This window comes from Sinocyclocheilus rhinocerous, unplaced genomic scaffold (genome assembly GCF_001515625.1).
Source record: "Sinocyclocheilus rhinocerous isolate Xijiao unplaced genomic scaffold, SAMN03320098_v1.1 scaffold395, whole genome shotgun sequence".
NCBI lineage: Eukaryota > Metazoa > Chordata > Actinopteri > Cypriniformes > Cyprinidae > Sinocyclocheilus > Sinocyclocheilus rhinocerous.
In genome coordinates, this window is record NW_015660890.1 from 2,085,151 (window position 1) to 2,106,083 (window position 20,933).

Below are 20,933 nucleotides of genomic sequence, written 5' to 3' on the forward strand. Positions count from 1 at the left end.
AATTCTGACTTTTTTCCTGCAGTTGCGAGTTTATATCTCACATTTGTTTCTTTGTATCACGCAATTCTGCATTTATATCTCATAATTCTGAATTCTATAAACTCTATAAAAAATGTCTGAATTGTGAGATAAAAACTCGCAGTTACAGTTTATTTATTTATTTTAATCCCGTGGCCTAAACAAGCTTTCATAGCGATTTAATAATAAAAAGTCTTCCTTTCGTGGAAAAATATCCTATTTGTATCCAGGATGTGCTCGTCAATCATAACCTCATTACGTGTACTTCCTCCTGTGTTTGTTCCTGGCCGCTGCCAGACAGATGAAAAACAAATTAACAGTTTTCATCAGGGAAACACACCTGCAATGGAGGCTGTGAGAGTCTACAGACGGTTGTGTGTGTACCTGTTTATCTCATCTAATGGTTAATGACAGACTGTAACTGTCTCAGCAGCTGCTCGCTGGTGTTTGCTCACATTGTCTCAGTGTTTTCCCTCTGTCCCTCTGTTCATTGATTGAGTTTTTTCCCTCAGTCCCTGTCTGTAGTCTTGAAGGAGAATATTAATGTGGCTCTGATCCATCACCGATTTCCCTACCTGCTTAGTTGGCTGGTTTCCAGTTAATTATTCGTCTTTTTTGTTTCTACATGGACTGGAGGCTCCCGTTTTTTCAGCCTCTGCCAGACTCGCCTGCGGCTTCAAATCTGCTCAATGTCCATCCTGACAGCTCCTGTGGATTTAATCACACTGCTGCCCAGATTCCCCAGAATCACTAGGGCTGCATCCCAATTTGAATATTTTACACTAAATGCATTTAATGTGCTGTTACAGACATTACTGCACATTACTGACAATAGTACATACTTCTGAGTATGGAATGAACATCTACATTTATGCATTTAACATTAATATTTGGAGATATACCATGTTGTTGCATACTAGTATTACTTCTGTTTATTTATAACTTATTTCATTTTTATTTCTACTTGTCTGTAATTTAGCATCTTGCTAAATTTACTTTTTTAAATTATTACTTTTAGGTTAGTAGTCTATTTTTTATTCTACTTTTAAAAAATTAAAATCATATTATTATGTTAATTTATTATTATGTTAATTTATTATATACAGTTTTCTTATTTATAATAATAATTTCTTATAAAGTATATTTGTATCATATAATATTAATTTATTATTTGTATATACTATTTTATTATTATTATTTATAATTGTTTATTTTTTTATAATACATTTTATTTGAATTTTATTATAATTATACAGTATATTTGTATCATAATATATAAATTTATTATTTTTCTGTACAATTTTATTATTATTTATAATGCGTTTGTAAAAATAAACAAAAAGGGTTTCTAATTTACAAACTAAAAGATAAATACTTATTTTATTTTTATTTTATTTTATTTTAATTAGAATTTCTTATAAAGTATATTTGTATCATATTATATTCATGTATTATTTCATATACTATTTTATTTTTATTTTTTATAATAAGTTTGTAAAAATAAACAAAACAATTTTTCTAATTCACAAAATAAAAGTTGAATTCTAATTTTATTTTATTATTATTTTATTTTTTTTACATGTACTGATCCTGCAGCATTTCTTTGGCTGGAGTGATTCAGTATCAGTCCTGGTGTTAGGCAGCTCATGTTACCAGTTATACCCATTTCGTCTAGCAGCGCACGGACAGCGAGTGCTGTTACAAAAAGCCAAGGATGCTGTTTGTATTAATTTTTCTTTAGACAGTCTGAGCGCTGCAACCAAAAGCCCCTTGTGTCAGTGTGTGAAGTGTGTGTGAAAGCATCTATCTGTGTTTCACTTCATTTCTGCCACAGGATGTGTACAAAGTGCTGATTGACAGCCTTCTGGGTAACGGCTCCCCCTCTGTTCCCACGGGAGCGTTTTGTGGCACGGTTAATATATCCACTCAGACATACAGGGATCACTTTTCCGGCCGTGTCAATTTATCCAGATTTATCCGGAGGGAGACGGGGGCTCGTATCGGGTCCCATTTGAACTTGTCGTGTTACAATCCCTGGCATCAAGGGAGGAAATATCAAATTCTGGGGTGAGAGGGAAAGAAAGCCTCCCATCTGTATGTTATGGAAATGTTGGCGTGATATCTGCCGATAGCAATATCCCAGTGTCCATAGACGCCTCTTCAGAAAGCCATCGCAGCCCTGCAGCTGCATGTCAAAGGCCAAAACAGCCTTTGTGCTCCTGCCTCTGGTGATGGGATGCTGGGATCGCAACAATGCACAGTTAATTACGTGGTGTTTGTGTGAAGGCCGGTTTAATACAAGTCCGTGCATGAATGTGTGCGTATCCTGAGCGGAGTGGACTCGCAAGTTTTGTTCGATTTCTATTGCCAGCTATTGTTCCTGTTGGGGTTCATTTATAGGGCTGCTCGTCTTTTTATCATGGAGCTGTGAAAGTCACGTAACTGGATTATGAGTTTGGTGGGTAAAGGACACGAGTGTCTGTCCCGTTATTCTCTTGTATTGGCAGCTAATTTAATACATTTTTTGTTTTAGTGGTTTGTTTGTTTTGTGTGTGTGTGTTTTATTTGATGATTTGATTGTGAATTCATTTGACTTGTACTTTGTTTTTGTTTTACAAAACATGATTATACCATAATATTTATCCAATATACATATTATGACCATGGTACATGTACAAAAGCATGGTATTACTATGATTATTGTCCCAAATGTATATTTAATTTTGTACATGTCCAAAAACCTGGTAATAACAAAGTGCATTACCAAAAAACTATTATTACTGTTGTACATGTCCAGAAACATTGTAGTAGTGCATATAAAAAAACAAACAAACAAAAAGTATTACTCCAGTGCAAAAAACTTCATTGTGTTAATATTCTAAAATATTTTATTTTATTTTATGGTATGGTATGGTTTGGTTTGTCACTTGTTGTTTTGTTTTAATAGCATGCTTTACGTAACCAATTCTTAGTTTCTTGACAGTTATGATCTGTTATGATAAACCGTTTTATGTATGAGATTTTGCTCGGTAAATATTTTATTAGGCAAGTGAATTTAAAGGGGTCATATGATGTTGCTAAAAAGAACATTATTTTGTGTATTTGGTGTAATGATATGTGTTTAAGGTTCAAAAAACACATTAATTTCTACATACTGTATATTATTGTTTCTCCTCTATGCCCCGCCTTTCTGAAACATGTCGATTTTTACAAAGCTCATCGGTCTGAAAAGCGAGGTGTGCTCTGATTGGCCAGTGCTGATCCAGTTTGTTGTGATTGGCCGAATACCTCAAGCGTGTGACGGAAATGTTACGCCTAGGGATGCACCGAAATGAAAATTATTAGCCAAAGCCGAACAAAATGAAACACTGGGCCGAATACCGAATACCGAACACGATTTTTCGCATTTTGCCATTTGTTTTTCACCATTGCATAAATTAAATAACCAAAATGTGCTTTTTAAATAAAAAATCACTTACAAAACAACAATTTTAAAATATTTACTTAACACTGACTGAACATTTTTTTAACATTCTAGCAGACATTATACCATCAAAGCAAAATTTAACTTAAGTTAGTAAAATAGCCTAATATTTTGGGGCCATTTTTGAGACTTGAATCAGGCATGTATTTTTTACTGTACAAATAAAGGCAGCCTTGCTGAGCAGAAGAGAATTCTTTTAAAACATTAGAATATATTACAGATCCCAATTTGAACACTGTGTGAATGTTATAAAATAAATGTATTAATAGAGCTGTTGTAGGATAATGATTATTATCATTATTATTGTCTTGCTTTTTTATTTTGTTTTACAGAACAATAGTAAAATTACAATACTGTTATTTATGAATGTTGATGGAGTTGTTGCTTTTTCTCAGCTTTTATTTTGGCAGAAACCCACAGGAAGATCTCAGTGCTTCTTTTTGTTAACAGCAGCATGCAGCTTTATAAATGATTCTCATTACGAATTTGGGAAGATGTTTGTCGCACGTATCACATTGTCACATGCCTTTAAAAAAATTCACAAAAATTTTTCGCTTATTCGGTCGAAACACCGAAAGAGATTTTTTTGCTATTTTCGGCCAAATGATTTTGGTTGCCGAACATTGGGTGCATCCCTAGTTACGCCCCTTACCATACTGTGATGCCGTGTCCCGGCCGAGCGACGAGACAAAAACATTAAAACAAAATTTAAATCGCATCATATGACCCCTTTAGCAGCATTGTGTTTGCTGTGCCAAAAATGATACATGCAGTATTTTGTTCTCACAGACTTTAAAAATGCAATTACTTGAGAGCTATGTATTTTTAAACAGCAGAATAAACTCATTGTATAAACTGAAAGCATTTCTCTTGTTCACTTTCTGTTTTACAGTGAAAGGTTCTTTGTTAAACTCAATAAAAACGGTCTGCCCAAGTTTCCCGAGAAGACTGAAAGACAATGCACACTTTTTGTGGTGAGTGTTGAGATGAAATCACTGCCAGAGTAATCATGCAGAGTGATCTGTGCTGATTAACTGTCGCTGATGTTTTATTCAGGATCTGGGCAGCGGCGACCTGAGAAAAGACGTGTATATTGTGGTACACATCATTAGGATTGGTAAAAGCCGATATTTCTCCACTGAATAATTACTGATGCCAAAGAGCCTGCAGGCGTGTGATGAGCACTGATTGTTTTGTGTGTGTAGGGAGGATGGGTGCAGGAGAGAAGAAGAACACGTGTAATGTACAGTACAGACGTCCGTTCGGCTGTGCTGTGGTCAGCATCGCTGATCTTCTCACTGCTGACTCCAAAGATGACCACCTGCTGAAGGTCTATGCGTAAGTGACCCTACACACACACACACACACACACACCCCAGGACCGTGAAATCAACCAAATCTGACTTCCTGGCATCAGACTTACTCATTCCCCTGATTGGTCAGATTAGATGAGGTTGCCTAGTCAACATCATGTTCATGCTCAATAATCTTCTTCTATGAATATAAGGGAATTTAAATAGTGTGATGTCCAGAAAAAAATTACATTTGCCATGAAAATAATTTTGGATGATGACAATGCATGAAACACCTAAATAATTAAAGATGTGAAAAAATAAAAAGTAATGTACTGAACAAATCATAAATGTTATTCATTTCATTTCAAACAGTCAGCCAGTGATTTTATTCAGAAAGCTTAAGGATTTGTTAAGTAAATTATTAACATGAGAACTTTGAGGGTTTGGATATAGAAAATTGTATGTGCAGTTTTCTTTATACGTAAAATGTATCTCCTTTTAAATATGACTAAATTTTTTTTTATCTTTTGTAAAAGGTTTAACCCAGTTTGTGCCATGAAAACAGTATTTGATGATAACATGGCATGAAACACCAAAATAAATAAATAAATAAATAAAGGTGTTTAAAGTAAAAAAATTAAAAAATATAAATATTATAATTCTAAAATTTAAAAAATAATCTAAAAATTAGAATTCTAATGAATTATATTTTCTATTTAATAAAGATAATCAGCCAAAAACATTATTCAGAAAGCTTTCTATAGAATTTATTTAGTCATTTGTCAACAGGAAAACTTTTTTAATCTTTGTTTTTTTTTTAAATCTCGAGTAGACACTCTTTATATATAAAATTTGTCATTTTAAATGACGAAAATTCTTTTTAAAACCAGATTTAATTGCCATGAAAATAGTCTTAGATGAGTTTTGTTTCATTTAATTTAAATTATTTTTTATTTTATTTTTTATGTTTTGTTGTTGTATGTTTTGTTTTGGGTAGCAAATGTCACTACTTAATAACTTTCCTTAAGAAAAACAAAGTTGTCTTTGTCCTTATTTCTATAGCTTATTTTCTCTATTCCACAATCAGATTTGAGGATGTTTTCTGTGTTAATGCACATTTTTGTATGCAATAAAGTATAATGTTTGTAATCTAAAGAGTTGGTACCTGAAATACAAATGGAAATCTGTCTCTACGATCTGTAATATTGTGGCCTACTTTGCACTGGACGGCAGACAGATGTGTTTGGCTCTAGATCTTTGGTTCACTCACACATTATCAGCTGGCTCGTGGCCAGTCCTTCAGGCTGTTAATATGATTGCTGTTCTTTATATCTGTGCGTCTCTGTGATTGAATCCAGTGCTCTGATTGTCCTTGTTTTTTTGCAGCTGCAACACAGAGAGCGACTGGAGTCAAATCCACGACAACATCATTAAGAAAGTCAACTCCAGATACAACCTCTCAGGATCCAACACAGGTAACGAAGCTGTCACAATTCAAATACTGAAATCCGTTTTCATAAATGGGGCAGAAATTACCATTAATATAAGTCTGGCCACGTTTACATATCAGCGTTTATTTTAATGTCCAGTGACTTGGTTACATGAAAAGAGGTTAGCCAATCATTTAAGAGGTCATTTGCATATATTCTTAAAGATACAGTAACAGCCTTCTTTGTTGTTAAGGTCAGAGAGAGGCTGGAAAATGGTCATGAAAACCCCAATTAAGACTGTTTTAGGTGCATGAAACTTTGATAAACATTATAAGTGGACTTCAGGGAAAGTAAAACCTTCAAAAGTGTATTTTCCCCTTAAATTAAATACCCCCATTTTCAGCATAATGCTTGTGTACGCGGTTCGCCAGCAGTGGTATCTGGCTGTGTTATAAAGATGCTCTGCTCTCCCAGAAACCTCATTTGCATGATGACTCAAAGTTAATAATTTTAGATCTGAAGAAGCATGAGAAGACCCTCAGGGTGGCTTATCCAAACAGCTACACATGGTAATAAATTTCATTCCGGCAGGGAAAAAAAAAAGATATGCACATAAAGAAGCACAAGCATCCAGATGGTAGATTTGCAGCTTTTTTGTGTTTTCTGCGTTTTCTGTGAAGAGCTGGTAATTGTACGCAGCACCTCCACATCCGTTGTTGATTAATCATATCGCAAAAGCAGGGAATACATTAATTATGATGACTGACTCATAGTCATTTATTCACCAAACAATGAACAGTAATGCTCACAAAAGATGCATCTTGCTAACTTTCAGATTTTATTCAAATGAACGAAGATATGATTTCTGCTAATGTATGAAATTATTCAATGCAGGTTTGTTAAACGCCTGCTCATGCAGTGGAAATGAGATCACATCCTTACTATGATACACACTCATCAGCTGTGACGTTTCTATTAGATTAATCTCTACCACATCAGTTACGCTGAGCAGAACAAAGAAACAGCTTTATCAGGACCTTATTAAACATTATGATAATGGTCTGAAAATAAATTAACTGTACTTGGACTGTAATTATAGAGCAATGTTACATTAGAGAGCTCTGAATATGTATAGTACTTGTCAAAAAAATCTAAATTTTGTTAATTTAGAGCCAATTGAATTGAATTGAATTAAATTGAATTGAATTGAATGATTTCATTTAATTTAATTTAACGAATTGAATGATTTTTATTTTTTATTTTTTTATTTAATGTTATTTTATTATTATTTTTATTTAAAATGTCTTAATTGGAGCCAATCTGAAAGGGCTTAGCATTTTAATTTAATTTATCATTTATAATTTATTTTCCTGTATTTAAACCTAATTTTATTTGATTAACATGTTTAAGAAAAATATTGCCTTAATTGGAGTCAATTTTAAAGGGTTTAATTTTAAATTTAATTTAATTTGTTTACTTTTTAAATTTATTTCATTTACATTTTTATTAAAAATAAAAAATTGCATCATTTTTTTTTATTAAAAATTGCCTTGATTTTATACTTAACCTTGATATCCATAAATGCATCTTACTTATACACTCTAAAAAATGCTGGGTTAAATACAACCCAGTGCTAGGTAAAATAGGGACAAACCCAGCAATTGGGCTGTTTTGACCCAGCGGTTGGGTTAAATGTATAACCCAGCCTTCTGGGTAGTAACCCAACCACTGGGTCAAAACAACCTAATTGCTGGGTTTGTCCCTATTTTACCCAGCACTGGGTTGTATTTAACCCAGCATTTTTAAGAGTGTACAGTGACTTAAATATTTTATGCATTATACATTCAAATCATTTGCATAGAACATTTTATTAATCATTGTCTTCTAATTGCTGAGAAGTAAATACATGCTAGTAACGTAACATTTCTATTTGGGTAGGTTTAGATTGGCTCAGTTCCCATGTGCACGCTCTGAATCTGTCTGTGTGATTAATGGAGACGTTGTGCGAGCTCAGTAATTGAATAATTCTCCAATAGTACTTCTTTGACCCTGTGCCATCAAACAGCGATTATACAACATAAAGCCGTTGCCATTGAGTATGTGCCAGATGAGGTTTATGATCAACCTCGGCGCTGCTTCAGAACATCATTAAGAGCTGCAGGAGCACAGACCCTGATGCATGTTTGCTTAATCATTTTACCGTCATGTACCGATGGCCTATTGGATTGTTTTCCATCCTTAGCGGCCCAGTTTTTCAAAGCTCAGCAAAACTCAGACCTGACTGCTCAGACGACAAGAAAAACATTGGAAAACAGGTTAAAAATGGCCGGAAATAGTTTTTAGTCATATTTTGAATTCGTTTTTTTTTTTTTCCACTTTTAAATTTAAAGAAAATGTTTAATTTAAATAATTTCATAATAAAAAAAAGATTTTTTTTACATATTTAATTGAATTTAATGTTTATTTTAATTTCAAGTAACTAAAATACTTTCAATAATTTTAGTGGTTGTTTTTATCTATGTTTTATGGTTTTAACTGTAATAACTCTGTAAGGAGATGATTTCCTGTAAAGTTGCGGACGGTACTTTGCATGGATCATCTCATTCATTTTCATGTGGTTAGAAATTTTACAAGAGGCAGTTCTGGGCTGATAATGTGTTTTTCGGTACATCACATCATTTTCACATCATTACATGTGAATATTCATTACCATTGTCACAAAAGAAGCGCAGTTTATCCAAATGCTCATTTGTACACTCGGATATTAACCAGAAACACTGCCAAAACTCTTCTGGACAGAATACAATTAGGCAAAATTGACATTTATCACAACCTCTCAAAACAAGTGAGTCGAGTGTGGGAGGATTATTATATTCAGAGCTTTATAATGAATATTCATGTGCTCGCCAATGAATATAGTGAATATTCATCATGTGCAGGTGCAAAGTTTTCTCAGTGTCGGTCTGTTGGGTAAAGGTCCATTCATTAAGTGATTGATTCAAGAAAGCTGTGAATAATCATCTGTAATTAGCTCATATTATGCTGTGTTTGTTGGAAAATTAATATGAGTTTGGATGTGTGTGTTCAATCCAGGTCTGGCGGTGGCGCTTCAGTTGCTGCATGGCGACATCGAGCAGCTGCGGAGAGAATACATGGTGCTCTTCACCAGAGGAGTGTCCATTACCAAAAAACTAGGCTTCTCTGATGTCATCATGCCAGGTGAAAATCATTTTTGCTTAAAAAATCAACATATGCTTTGCTTGTATGCTTATATACACAACCATTCAAATGTCTGGGGTTTGGGAAGTTTTTCAGTGTTTTTAAAATAAATCTACTTTACGCTCACCAAGGCTGCATTGATTTGATTAAAAATACAATAAAAACAATAATAATGAGAAATATTATTACAATTTTAAATACTTGTTTTCTGTTTGAATGTATTTGAAGATGTCATTTATTTCTGTGATGCAAAGCTGAATTTCCAGCATCATTACTCCAGTCTTCAGAGTCACATGATCCTTCAGAAATCATTCTAATATGCTGATTTAGTGTTAAAGTAACATTTATTATTATTATCAATGCTGAAAACAGTTGTGCTGCTTCATATTTTTGGAAATCCTGATATATTTTTAGGATTCTTTGATCAATACAAAGCTTAAAAGAAAAGCATTTATTTGAAATGGAAATACATTTGTAACATTATAAAAGTCACTTTTGATCAATTCAATGCATCCTTGCTGAATAAAACTATTATTATTATTTTTAAATAAAATTTTACTGACTTTTGAATGGTAGTGTAACTTTAAGAAATAAAATGACACATTAAGCTGAGATTACATTCTCTGTAATATTACTTATGTAAACATTTGACTATCAGCATAAAGTCTGGTCCACTAAATAAATTAATAAATGAGTAGTGTTTTGACAAGCTATCAATATTAAACATCTGCAGTGCACAAAATGCATTAAAAAACTGAATTTGTATCTTCACCATTTAAAATTACTTAAAATAATTGATAACAAATCACCTCCTCCATAAATCTCTAATTGTAGACTGCAGAAATTTTCTCCAAACTAACACAATTATGGGAAAATATGTGTATAAATTGAGATTTAAGTTTATTATATTCGGTAATATCCAAGCATGCTCAAGAAAATAAATTAGATATTTATTTAGAATTTAGAGTTTTTTTTATTTTTTTTATTTAGAGTTTATTTTCTCGAATAAAACTTTTGATGCTATATAATTTAGCCTCACTCTACTTTGATCTTCTTTCCCATCAGACTGATAAAATTCAGTGTACCTTGACTCCCATGAATTCCACAAAGCCACCAATCAGACTCTAACTTGCAAGTGCGAGAAGCTCTCGCCATTTTTGTGTGCGGCATTCGTCAGGCAGTCTGTGTGCATCTGAGGCTATTTTCTCCTTCCGTCTTTCCATTACTGACCCAGATGTTCTGGTTGCACAAGCAGTCTGTCTGCTGCCTCCTGGATGAATGTGCCGTCGCTGGCAGTAACCGTGCCTTATGGCTGCCCGATTTATTATTAGTTCTTTGCTGTAGGCTGATCTTCTCTTCTTTCTCAGTGTGTGTTCACATATAGTCAAGTTTCCATCTTCCAGGAAACTCACTTAGATTTTTTTCTGATTGTTGCTACAGCAACTGTTATTTGGCCATTAGTTGCATGACTACTGGTTTGAATTTGGGTCTTGAAATAGGACTGCACACACTTAAATGCATTACACACACACATACAGGAACCCACACTTCCTCTGCTCGGTGGCACAAGTTCTTTGTCCCCTTCGTTTGCATGCTTTAAAAACGTGACCTGCAGCTCACAGTGCATTTTAAAACCATGCTGCATGGAACAAAGCATGCAACTGTGCATGCATCTACATATATCTTTAGTGTCAGGAAATGGACCTGTGCTTGTTTCCTTGACATGAGTGATACATCATATAAATGTTCATTACCTACTTTTGGCCATAACATTTGCATTTGCACCAATGTGAAAATGTGCATGCAGAGCTGTTGAGGTGAGGGTGTCGAAGCACGGGTGGACCATGAAAAATGGCAAGGTGTGAGCATTTAAATACACTTCCTGTGTGATAGAGAATGTGTTCATTTGTTAGCGGCCTTATCCTTGAGTCACAGGATGTAACCTGCTGAGGACATTTGGGAGAGATGAACTTTGTGTTCGTTCTCTTCTGTCATAATCATGATAAAACTTTCCATGTTTTATCATTAGCTCATGGTGCTACACCTGAAGTGTATAGTATTAAACCTGCAACATTTTCAAATCACTCAGCTTGTTGAGGAGAGATGTGTTTTTGCGTTTCTGTTCAATCGATGCGAAGTGCCTTTTCATTCCAGAATCAATTAGACTTCCAGAAACATGAGAAAAAGCTTGAGTCTTATTGGTCTGTGGGTTTTTCTGCTGAGCAAACAGCATAAAAATCAATGTACATGGTAAAAAGTCGTGAAGGCATCCATTGGGACTTATGGTTTCATTTTAACATTGAAAATCCATGCTAGAAATGCACTCTTGGTGCAAATCTTGATAAGGGTTCTGGATTGCAAACAGTTGTAGGTTCGATCCCATTTGAAGGTCCTGTATGTGTGTGTAATGCATTTAAGTGTGTGCAGTCCTATTTCAAGACCCAAATTCAAACCAGTAGTCATGCAACTAATGGCCAAATAACAGTTGAAAATAGCAAAAGCAGATAACTCAAACAGTCGTTTTTGGCAAAAGCAGATAACTCCACATTTCATGTTTTAGAGTAAAAGAAAACACTTGTTTAATCTTTGTAATCTCCTCAGATGACAATGTAGATGCCTGACAAATGTTGTTGTTGTTGTGATCATAAACTGTATGGATGTTATTACACGCAATGCACGGAGCTTTTCCCTCACCATTGTAACGCGCTGCTTTTGCAAGGTTCCATGAAAACGTTTCAGCTTTTATTTTCCTTTACGCCCTGAAGAAGGTATCACAGGTTCATCAAGTTCGTCGAAATGATCCATCCTCGATCACTTTTAGTCAGTTTTGACGAAACTCCTCTCAGCTAGCACGCCTTTTCAAAGTGAAAGTAGCCTTGTCACCTGACCAAAATAAATAATAATTTTGTGCCTAAAAAGTGCCTAAAACTTTTAACAGTACTGTAGCTTTGCAGGTAGGTTTCTTGAAGCATCTTAGACGTTGCCACAGTGCTTCTGGATTTAGTCCGTCTCAGTTTGTTCTGTTTCTTCATGTCATTCCAGACAGACTGGATGATGATGAGTTCATATCTCTGTGAGGAGCAATGGCTGTTGTCAGACTCCTTGTGCAAGCAAAAATCTCACTGGATTATTACAATTAATGGCAAAATGAATGTTTGGAAATGTAAACTGATATTTCCTACTGAAATACTACAGCAAAAGATAGAAATAACTGACTTAAAACCATTTTTAGCTGGGGAAAATACTAGTGTTCTAATAATTTTGGCCACCACTGTGTATCTTTTTAAAAAATGTTATAATGCGATTATAAGTGTGTTTCTGTGTGTGTTTTTGACTTTTTATTCAAAAATGTATAATTTATATAATTTATTATATTACTGATAAGCTAATCTCTGCTCTCCCAATTTGTTGTGTTAAATTTTGATTCAACACCATTTTTTTCACATATCTTGTTCTCTTGAAGGTGAGATGAGAAACGATCTCTACATAACGCTGGAGAAGGGCGAGTTCGAGAAGGGAGGGAAGAGCGTGGCGAGGAACGTAGAGGTCACCGTCTACGCGATTGACGCCGATGGACAGATCCTCAAGGTTTTTCAACTCATAAATGTGTCCTGTTCCCCTTGCTTTCTTACGAGTACAGACAATCTAGGATACCAGAACTAAAAACACATTGCTAAGGTAATATGATAATATGAAACAGCATTAAAGATGTCAAGCTCATCTAAATCTTGCATATAGTTTTCTCACAGTCATGGCTGACAAACAGCCATCGAGGTGGAGCGGTGAGAGGTTTGTGGTTTTCAGTATCCTCTCACACTCAGTCTGTGTCGACTGTGTCTCTCTGCAGGGGTTTGTGGCCGTGGGCTCGGGCGAGCCAGGCGGAGACGAGTATCACACCTTCGTGCTTTACCACAACAACAGCCCACGCTGGGCGGAGCTAATCAAGCTGCCCATCCCAGTCGACATGTTCCGGGGCTCTCATGTCCGCTTCGAGTTCCGCCACTGTTCCAGTAAGTCCGACGCGACTGATGAGAAAACCATTGTTCTTTTTGTTCCTCGCTTTAGGATGCATTTCATATTCACATAAGACTGAGGCAAGACAGTATTTCCCACACTTAATAGATGCGGAGCTTGAGAGAGGAAGTTAAATTGGCTGAATTTCAAATGAGTGTTGGAGAGTGCAGGAGATGTAGCAGTGAACCATGTGAGTCAGAGCATCACTAATGGGCACTTAATATGGGCAAGTATAATCCAGAAGTGGAGATCGCCAAGGGGTATTTTTGGGTCTTTTTTTATGCAAATAATTTCCAGTTAAGCATATGTGCTTAATTCAGTGCTGTATTTGTCAGATGTATAGACTTCCTGTACACCAAAACACCTCAAATAATCTGAAGGACATCATTCATTGATCTATTGACCAGTATGAATTTTTGTGCTGGTCCAAATTGGTTTATGCTAGTTTTGGTGCTGGTATAGGGTTGAGAATCAAGGTTTTTATTCAGAATAATGATGCTGGAGCCAAATGATTGGTTGATGTGGCTTTGGTTTTGTGCAAATGAAATGACACCATGATGTCACTGGCCATGTGCGGCCTATTTTTATTCTTATGTTATTCAGTAGTTGACTTTTGAATGTGTGAGACATTGTTTTTTGTGATTTTTCCTGTCTAAAGACACTTATGCCTCTGTAAGTGGCATGACTCAAAGAGAAAAATAAATCCAAAAGTTCGGGTTTAAGCAAGATAACAAAGACAGTGACGTTATGAATAAATGTAAAAAGGTAATAAGCCATTATTTAAAAAGTGTAAACAATTCTACATTTGTAAATTCTATGAATAAATAATAAAATAATATAAAATTATTATTTTAATAATTATAAAATAATAATGCTAAATATTATTTTTATTTAATATTAATTAATTGTAATATATATGTACACATACATATATATGTATATTTTACATTATATATATATATAATATTTTCCAAATATTGTACATTATCCATTCTTTCTTTCTCAGAATTACGAAAAGACTGGATAATGTAGTCATTAATGTATATGAATTGTTAATTTAATCATTACATTTTGATGACTGGTTTACCAAGCATGTATTGCTCATTAACACCAGCATCCAAAACTCAACATATTTTCTGTATGGCTGTGACTATTTTTCCTGATATTGTCAAGAAGGGTCACAGACATGTAGTGGCCTAAAGCTCCAGATTTAGTTCCAGCATAAAAACTGTATTTTCTTGTTAAGGAGTTTTAAATGGATTTGGCTTGTAATATACAGTGTTTGTGTTCTCCAGCAAAAGACAAGGGGGAAAAGAAGCTGTTCGGCTTCTCATTCGTTCCTCTAATGCAGGAAGACGGGCGGACTCTGCCCGACGGCACCCACGAGCTCATCGTTCATAAGGTACAGCTGTCAAAATCTCTCGTTGGCTTTTCTGCAACAAATGCAATTTAAGAGCAACTGTATGTCAAATGACAAATTGTCCTGGCTGACACTTATTTCATTCTGCATGCTCCTTGTTGCCTCGAAAAGTCCTGAATTCAAAAAGTGGCTTCTCATTAAAAAGTGTAAGAGTTAAATAACCGTGTCGGAAAACACATCCCTGTGGCACACCCAATTTAACAGCACGCTTCGGGCACAGCTCTGGTAATTGCAGACCGTGGAAGTGTTTGTGGATTTAACAGGCTTAAAAGAGGTCACAAACATACATGCACAGACACAGAGAGCTGCTGTTATTCGTGTCATGTTGTACTGTCACCCCTCACACTCCATTAGTACATCAGTTCATTAAAGAATCTTTTGCTGAACAAATAAAAGACTATAATAATAGTCGAGGATTTACGAATGGCCCATTTTTGCAGCTTAGTCATGTCAATGTAATGTAATTTTAAAAATTGCAATTAAAAACCAGTCTAACGTATGTCCCATTTAAATCTAACCATGTACAACCTATAAAATAACTTTTATTTGTGTATATGAATCAATGTGTGTAGCCTCAGGGAGGCTTAGCCCATAAACAGGCCCAGTATGATGCTGTGAGCTTCTCGTGGCCTATTTATGCCCACTGAAATAGGCCGGTTTGCTCCAGCGTTTACACACATGTCTCGACGTAACACTAGAGATCACTGAATCCTGTAATATTGCACTGAGCTATGTCACTGGTCATGTACGACAGCAGTTCTGCTGACCTCTTACAGTACGTGTAGCAGTTTGAGCAAGATAAATGATAGAAAAAGAAATGTCAGCTGTTTGCATTTCTGCTAGAGGCAACAGAACTGCTGACTGAATGTGGCGCGATTGCATGATGCTAATTAAAGCAATAGTTCAGCCAAAAATAAAACTAATCTGTCATCATTATACTTACCTTCGTTACAATCCCATATGACTTTGTGCTTTCTGTCGAACACAAAAGAAGTTTTGCAAAATGTTAAAGGTTTCCTTGAAAAAAAAAAAAAAAAAAAATTTATTATATATACATTTTTTCCCCTAGGGGAAGCTTATACGTACATACAGTATATGTCTATATATATGATTAAATGTACATTAAGTACATTTAGTAACCCATTATGTAAAAAAAAAAAAAAAAATTCATAAATACATTAGTTTAAAATAATTACAAATTTAAATATTAAATAATAATATTTTAAATAAATAAATTATCAGAAATGTATATGGAAAATAATTCTGATTTTACTATTTAGCTGTGGACATTTTTGTTTCAATATTTGTTTATATATTTATGGGTTAGGGTAAGCCCAACAATGATATTGGTATGATTTTTTTGTTTATATTCATAAATGAATAATAAACCTACACATATTTATACATGTATAAACATATAGACCTATATATTTATATATGTTCATTATGTAGCATATGGTTGGGGTTACCTTAACTTATAAACATGTATATAATTTAATTATAAATATAAACAAAAATAGTCATGTTTTTATATTATTTATTTATTTATTTATTTTTAGATTATATTGCTTAATAATTTTAATATTTCACAAGAAATGACACTGCTAAATAGTAAAATAAGAATTTTCCATATATATTTCTGATAATTTATGTATTTAAAATATTATTTAATATTTAGTTATATAATTATTTTAAATGAATGTATTTGATTTTTGCAATTTATTTTTTTGTTTATATTTATAATGAAATTATATACCATATGCTACATACTGTACATATATGAATATATAGGTCTGTATGTTTATACATGTATAAATATGTGTAGATTTATAATTTGTTTAATCATATATCAATATTTCTTTTTGGTATTCTTTTTGCAAGAATTCATACATATATATTTGTTTGTTTGGTTGTGTTATGATGTGTTAATTATTAAATTGCATATATTTAAAAATAGGATAAAACGGTTGTCAGGATCTTTTTCATGCATGTTTTCCAGTGTGAGGAGAACGCTAACCTGCAAGACTGTGCTCGCTACCTCAAACTGCCCTTCTCGAAATCAAATCTGCCCGGCAACAACCAAACTATGAAAGGCACTAAGGAATCCCTATGGATCACATCATTCCTCTGTTCTACCAAACTCACTCAGAACGGTAATGTGTGTGTCTCTTTGTACAGGATATGATAGGACAAAACGTCCCTAGTTGGAAGTTTTCTTGGCATGATGCATCACAGAACATGGGAACATTTGGGTATCTGGCATGAAGTTTCACACACTGATTGCTTATTGGCTGTTTCCTGCAGGTGACATGCTGGACTTACTGAAGTGGAGAGCCCATCCGGAGAGAATCAGCGACAGCCTGTCTAAACTCAAAGAGATCGATGGCTCAGAAATAGTTAAGGTCAGCTGCCCTTCACAGCCTTGCTGTTGGTTAATGAACCTGTCAATCACAGTGATCTTTCCCCTAATTGGTGCATATTTACTAATAAAGTCAAATATCTCGAATCAGTTTTTACAAGATACACTGGACACGCTTTTTGGCATTTTGGACGAGAGTTCACAAAGATATGCACTCAAGGTGTTTGATTGTCTGGTAAGTACAGACCCTCATTTTTTTGCACAATAGAGGCCAATGAAATTGCATGTTGCTTACGGTGCGTGTGCATTTTCGTAATTCAGGTGCACATTATAAACTTGCTCCAGGACAGCAAGTTTCAGCATTTTAAACCAGTCATGGACACCTACATTGAAAGCCACTTTGCAGGAGCCCTGTCATACAGGTATGTTAAAAATCAGAAGCGTTTAACTCTCAGGACGCCTGGAATCGATCCATTGATTTGAAGTGGAAACTTAGAGGTGTAAATGTGTGCTTGTGAAGTGTACTTGTGCTGTCTTTCATTAAAGTAAATGCCACTTGGGTTGAGGTTTTGTTATATAATGCATGATATTTGATGCATTGAATGTGGCTTATGTGTCTAAATACTTTGTAGGGTCACTGTATAGTTTGTTTTTGTCCTGGACGTTTGTTCGCAGCTCTCTCAAAGCACTGATTCCTCACTCGAATAGCACTTCATTTTGCATGTTCATTCATCTGGGTCAGAGATCAGCCCACATTACAACCTACACAGTTGTCGAATGTGCATGTTACGCAACCAATTACGTTAAAAACTGGACAGAATCAAACAGACAGCCGTCAAGATCACTTGAAAAATGAGAAAGACTGTACAGTTTATTTGCAGAAATTAATTTGAACATATAGTTTAGAATCAAATCTAATAGACACGGATTGAAAGCCGCAACAGTCCAGTTTCATGGGGTGTTTAGACACATCTTTTTATTTCTAGTTATTCTTGCTCACTGGTGCAAATATATTGCGTCATGCTCTTTCATTTAAAGTCTCTTCCGTTCTGACTTTCAGTTCTCCTTTTGTTGTGATTTTTAGTCTCTTAAAAACCATGTAACCGCATGCTTGCAGAGCATTGGAAGATCAGCTCAAGAACTTTCCTCTCGTACTTCACTCGCTCCGGTGCGATGGACGTCACTTTCCTTCAACTTCTCACTGCAATGCTAGGAAATCAGTCAAAATGCCAGGGATCCCACCACATGATGCTATTGCAATGCTTCTTTTTATGTGTTGCAATACATGAGCTTTTACGATACACTGTGATTAAGAAGTCTCTCTTGTTTTCCTGCAGTATCACGGCTTCACTTAAAATTGCATTTTAGATCTATTTTTTTTCTATTGATTGTTTGAAATTCAGAATAAAGACGTGCTCGATTAGAATGCTAATGTTTTGGGAAGAAGACAAAAAACTTGATTAATAATTGGCAGACACATGGCTTAGTGGTTACATTGGGCTTTGGTGCTCCTACAGACAATGCAAGTTTGAATCCGGAATACAACATTTGCATGCTACATTGCACCCTACATCTGTTTCCAATCACTTTCTCTCTCCTATCCGTAAAAACGTCTCAGGTTGTGTATGTAACCATGGTTCCCTGAGAAAGGAACGAGACACTGCATCCTCTAGAGGTCGCTATGGGGAACGCCTTCAGCGTGACCGGTGTCTGAAGCATACATATGAACACAACAATAACATTGGCCGGCTACAGCCTATGACGTCATTACCCGGCGCGATCACAGTATAAAAGGGCGCCGGGAGAACACGTCATCGGCTTCTTCATCTGAAGTTTCTGTCTGAATCATGGCAAGGGAACTAGAGGACGCAGTGTCTCGTTCCCTTCTCAGGGAACCATGGTTACATACATAACCTGAGACGTTCCCTTCCGAGGGAACTTCGAACTGCGTCCTCTAGAGGTCGCTATGGGGAACGTTATACCCACGCCGCCATGCTGAGGGGAGTGCATGCCAGAAACCATGGCGAGCACTAAGTACCAACTCTACCATGGCCTTGGGAGTTGCCCCTAGGATGCCTTTAGTGCCTAGGGTGACATTATACCCTCCGGCTAAGATCCTGAGCTGCATACCCTAAACAACTTACCTGATAAGGGCTGGGTTGGGAAGCCTGAGCCTAGGGCAGAGCTCAAAGGCTTGGAATCAGAAGAAAGAGATTCCTTTGAGGGGATACGGCCAGGTGTCTAAAAAAAACAAACCAGACCCTGGCCTGTCACCCAGGGGGCTACTGCCTGCTCTGAATGAGCTTGGTCAAAAAACTGGCTCGACAGATCTTTGGTAGCAACACCCTGCTCAGAAATGTATCAACAGGGATACATAAGTTGAGTGGAGCCCAAGGTGAAAAGCACGTGCCATGTCTGGGGAGCAGATTGACCACAAATGGGACATCAGAAATGGGATCCAACTTAAAAGGTTCTCGGGAGCAGCGCTCTCTGCTCTCAAGCTGAGACGGGCCCTCAAAGCACAAACTGGGAACGATAGGCTCATAGCTAACCCTCGCAGTGAAGGGAGCATTCCTCAGCTCGACCAGAAGGCAGCGCTAGATTAGAAGGGGCAGTCTAGCAGGGCCCAATGAGAGACCATCAACTGGTGCAGCTGAACACAGTCTTATGCTCTCTATCTCGATAGAGAGCATGGGTCCCATTTAACCAGACCAGAAGAGAACCTGTAGAAACTACAGGACCCAATAACCCATTCATGCATGAAGAGCTACCGCTCCTCAGAGCTGAAGCACTCAGGAACGGTTTCCGCAGAAACATATCTCACTCATACCTCAGGGAACGCAGTGTACTCAAGCCCACTCCGCAGAGGGGCGCTTCACCGGTTCGACCATAAGGGCAGTGTGACAGGGAGGTCCCGTGGACCTGACCGTCTATCGCGGGCAATGGCCAGACAATTCTCACCACAACAGCAACACACAGCATTCATTCAGCTCCCACGGGAGCTAAACACACTCCGCCCACACGCTAGATTACGTCGGAAATCACGCGAGAATGGAAACCGCTGCCGCGAATGCGTCGCTATTCCCGCGAGAGGCAAACGCACTCATGCAAACGCTATACAAACTCGGGTAAATGGTGAAGTACTCGCCTCCCCCTCAGTAGTCCTGCGACTGCATCAGTCCACGAATGCATCACGATGAGCACAAGCCGTCTCCTCGTGAGTCGAGCGTGTTCAATTCATGCTTATCCCTCACAAGAAATAAGCAGTGAATGCAGAGCGCATTCAACTCCCTCGAGAGCTGAACGCGCATGCTCTTCACCACACACACACAACACGTGAGCTGTTGTGAAACTGCGGGTATCAGAGCAAAGCCTCTGGCGAGAGAACATGCACTCCTAGTCGTGCTTAGCTTATCGCTAACATAAACAAACGTACTCGCCTCCCCCTCAGTAGTCCTGCGACTGCATCAGTCCACGAATGCATCACGATGAGCACAAGCCGTCTCCTCGTGAGTCGAGCGTGTTCAATTCATGCTTATCCCTCACAAGAAATAAGCAGTGAATGCAGAGCGCATTCAACTCCCTCGAGAGCTGAACGCGCATGCTCTTCACCACACACACAACACGCGAGCCGTGTGAAACTGCAGGTATCACAGCAAAGCCTCTGGCGAGAGAACATGCACTCCTAGTCGTG

The 20,933-nt window shown here is 36.5% G+C and overlaps 1 protein-coding gene across 1 annotated transcript in view; it reads left to right on the top strand.

Annotated features, from left to right (window-relative positions):
* Positions 1-20,933, top strand: part of LOC107725897 (dedicator of cytokinesis protein 4-like) — a 111,952-nt gene that overhangs the window by 48,575 nt on the left and 42,444 nt on the right. The window contains exons 9-20 of the mRNA XM_016535315.1: positions 4,395-4,476; positions 4,559-4,619; positions 4,708-4,840; positions 6,184-6,272; positions 9,321-9,446; positions 12,910-13,034; positions 13,294-13,456; positions 14,756-14,862; positions 16,880-17,033; positions 17,185-17,282; positions 17,391-17,474; positions 17,561-17,661. Of these exons, the coding sequence (XP_016390801.1) occupies positions 4,395-4,476; positions 4,559-4,619; positions 4,708-4,840; positions 6,184-6,272; positions 9,321-9,446; positions 12,910-13,034; positions 13,294-13,456; positions 14,756-14,862; positions 16,880-17,033; positions 17,185-17,282; positions 17,391-17,474; positions 17,561-17,661 (1,323 nt within the window). The remainder of the gene's footprint in view (positions 1-4,394; positions 4,477-4,558; positions 4,620-4,707; positions 4,841-6,183; positions 6,273-9,320; positions 9,447-12,909; positions 13,035-13,293; positions 13,457-14,755; positions 14,863-16,879; positions 17,034-17,184; positions 17,283-17,390; positions 17,475-17,560; positions 17,662-20,933) is intronic.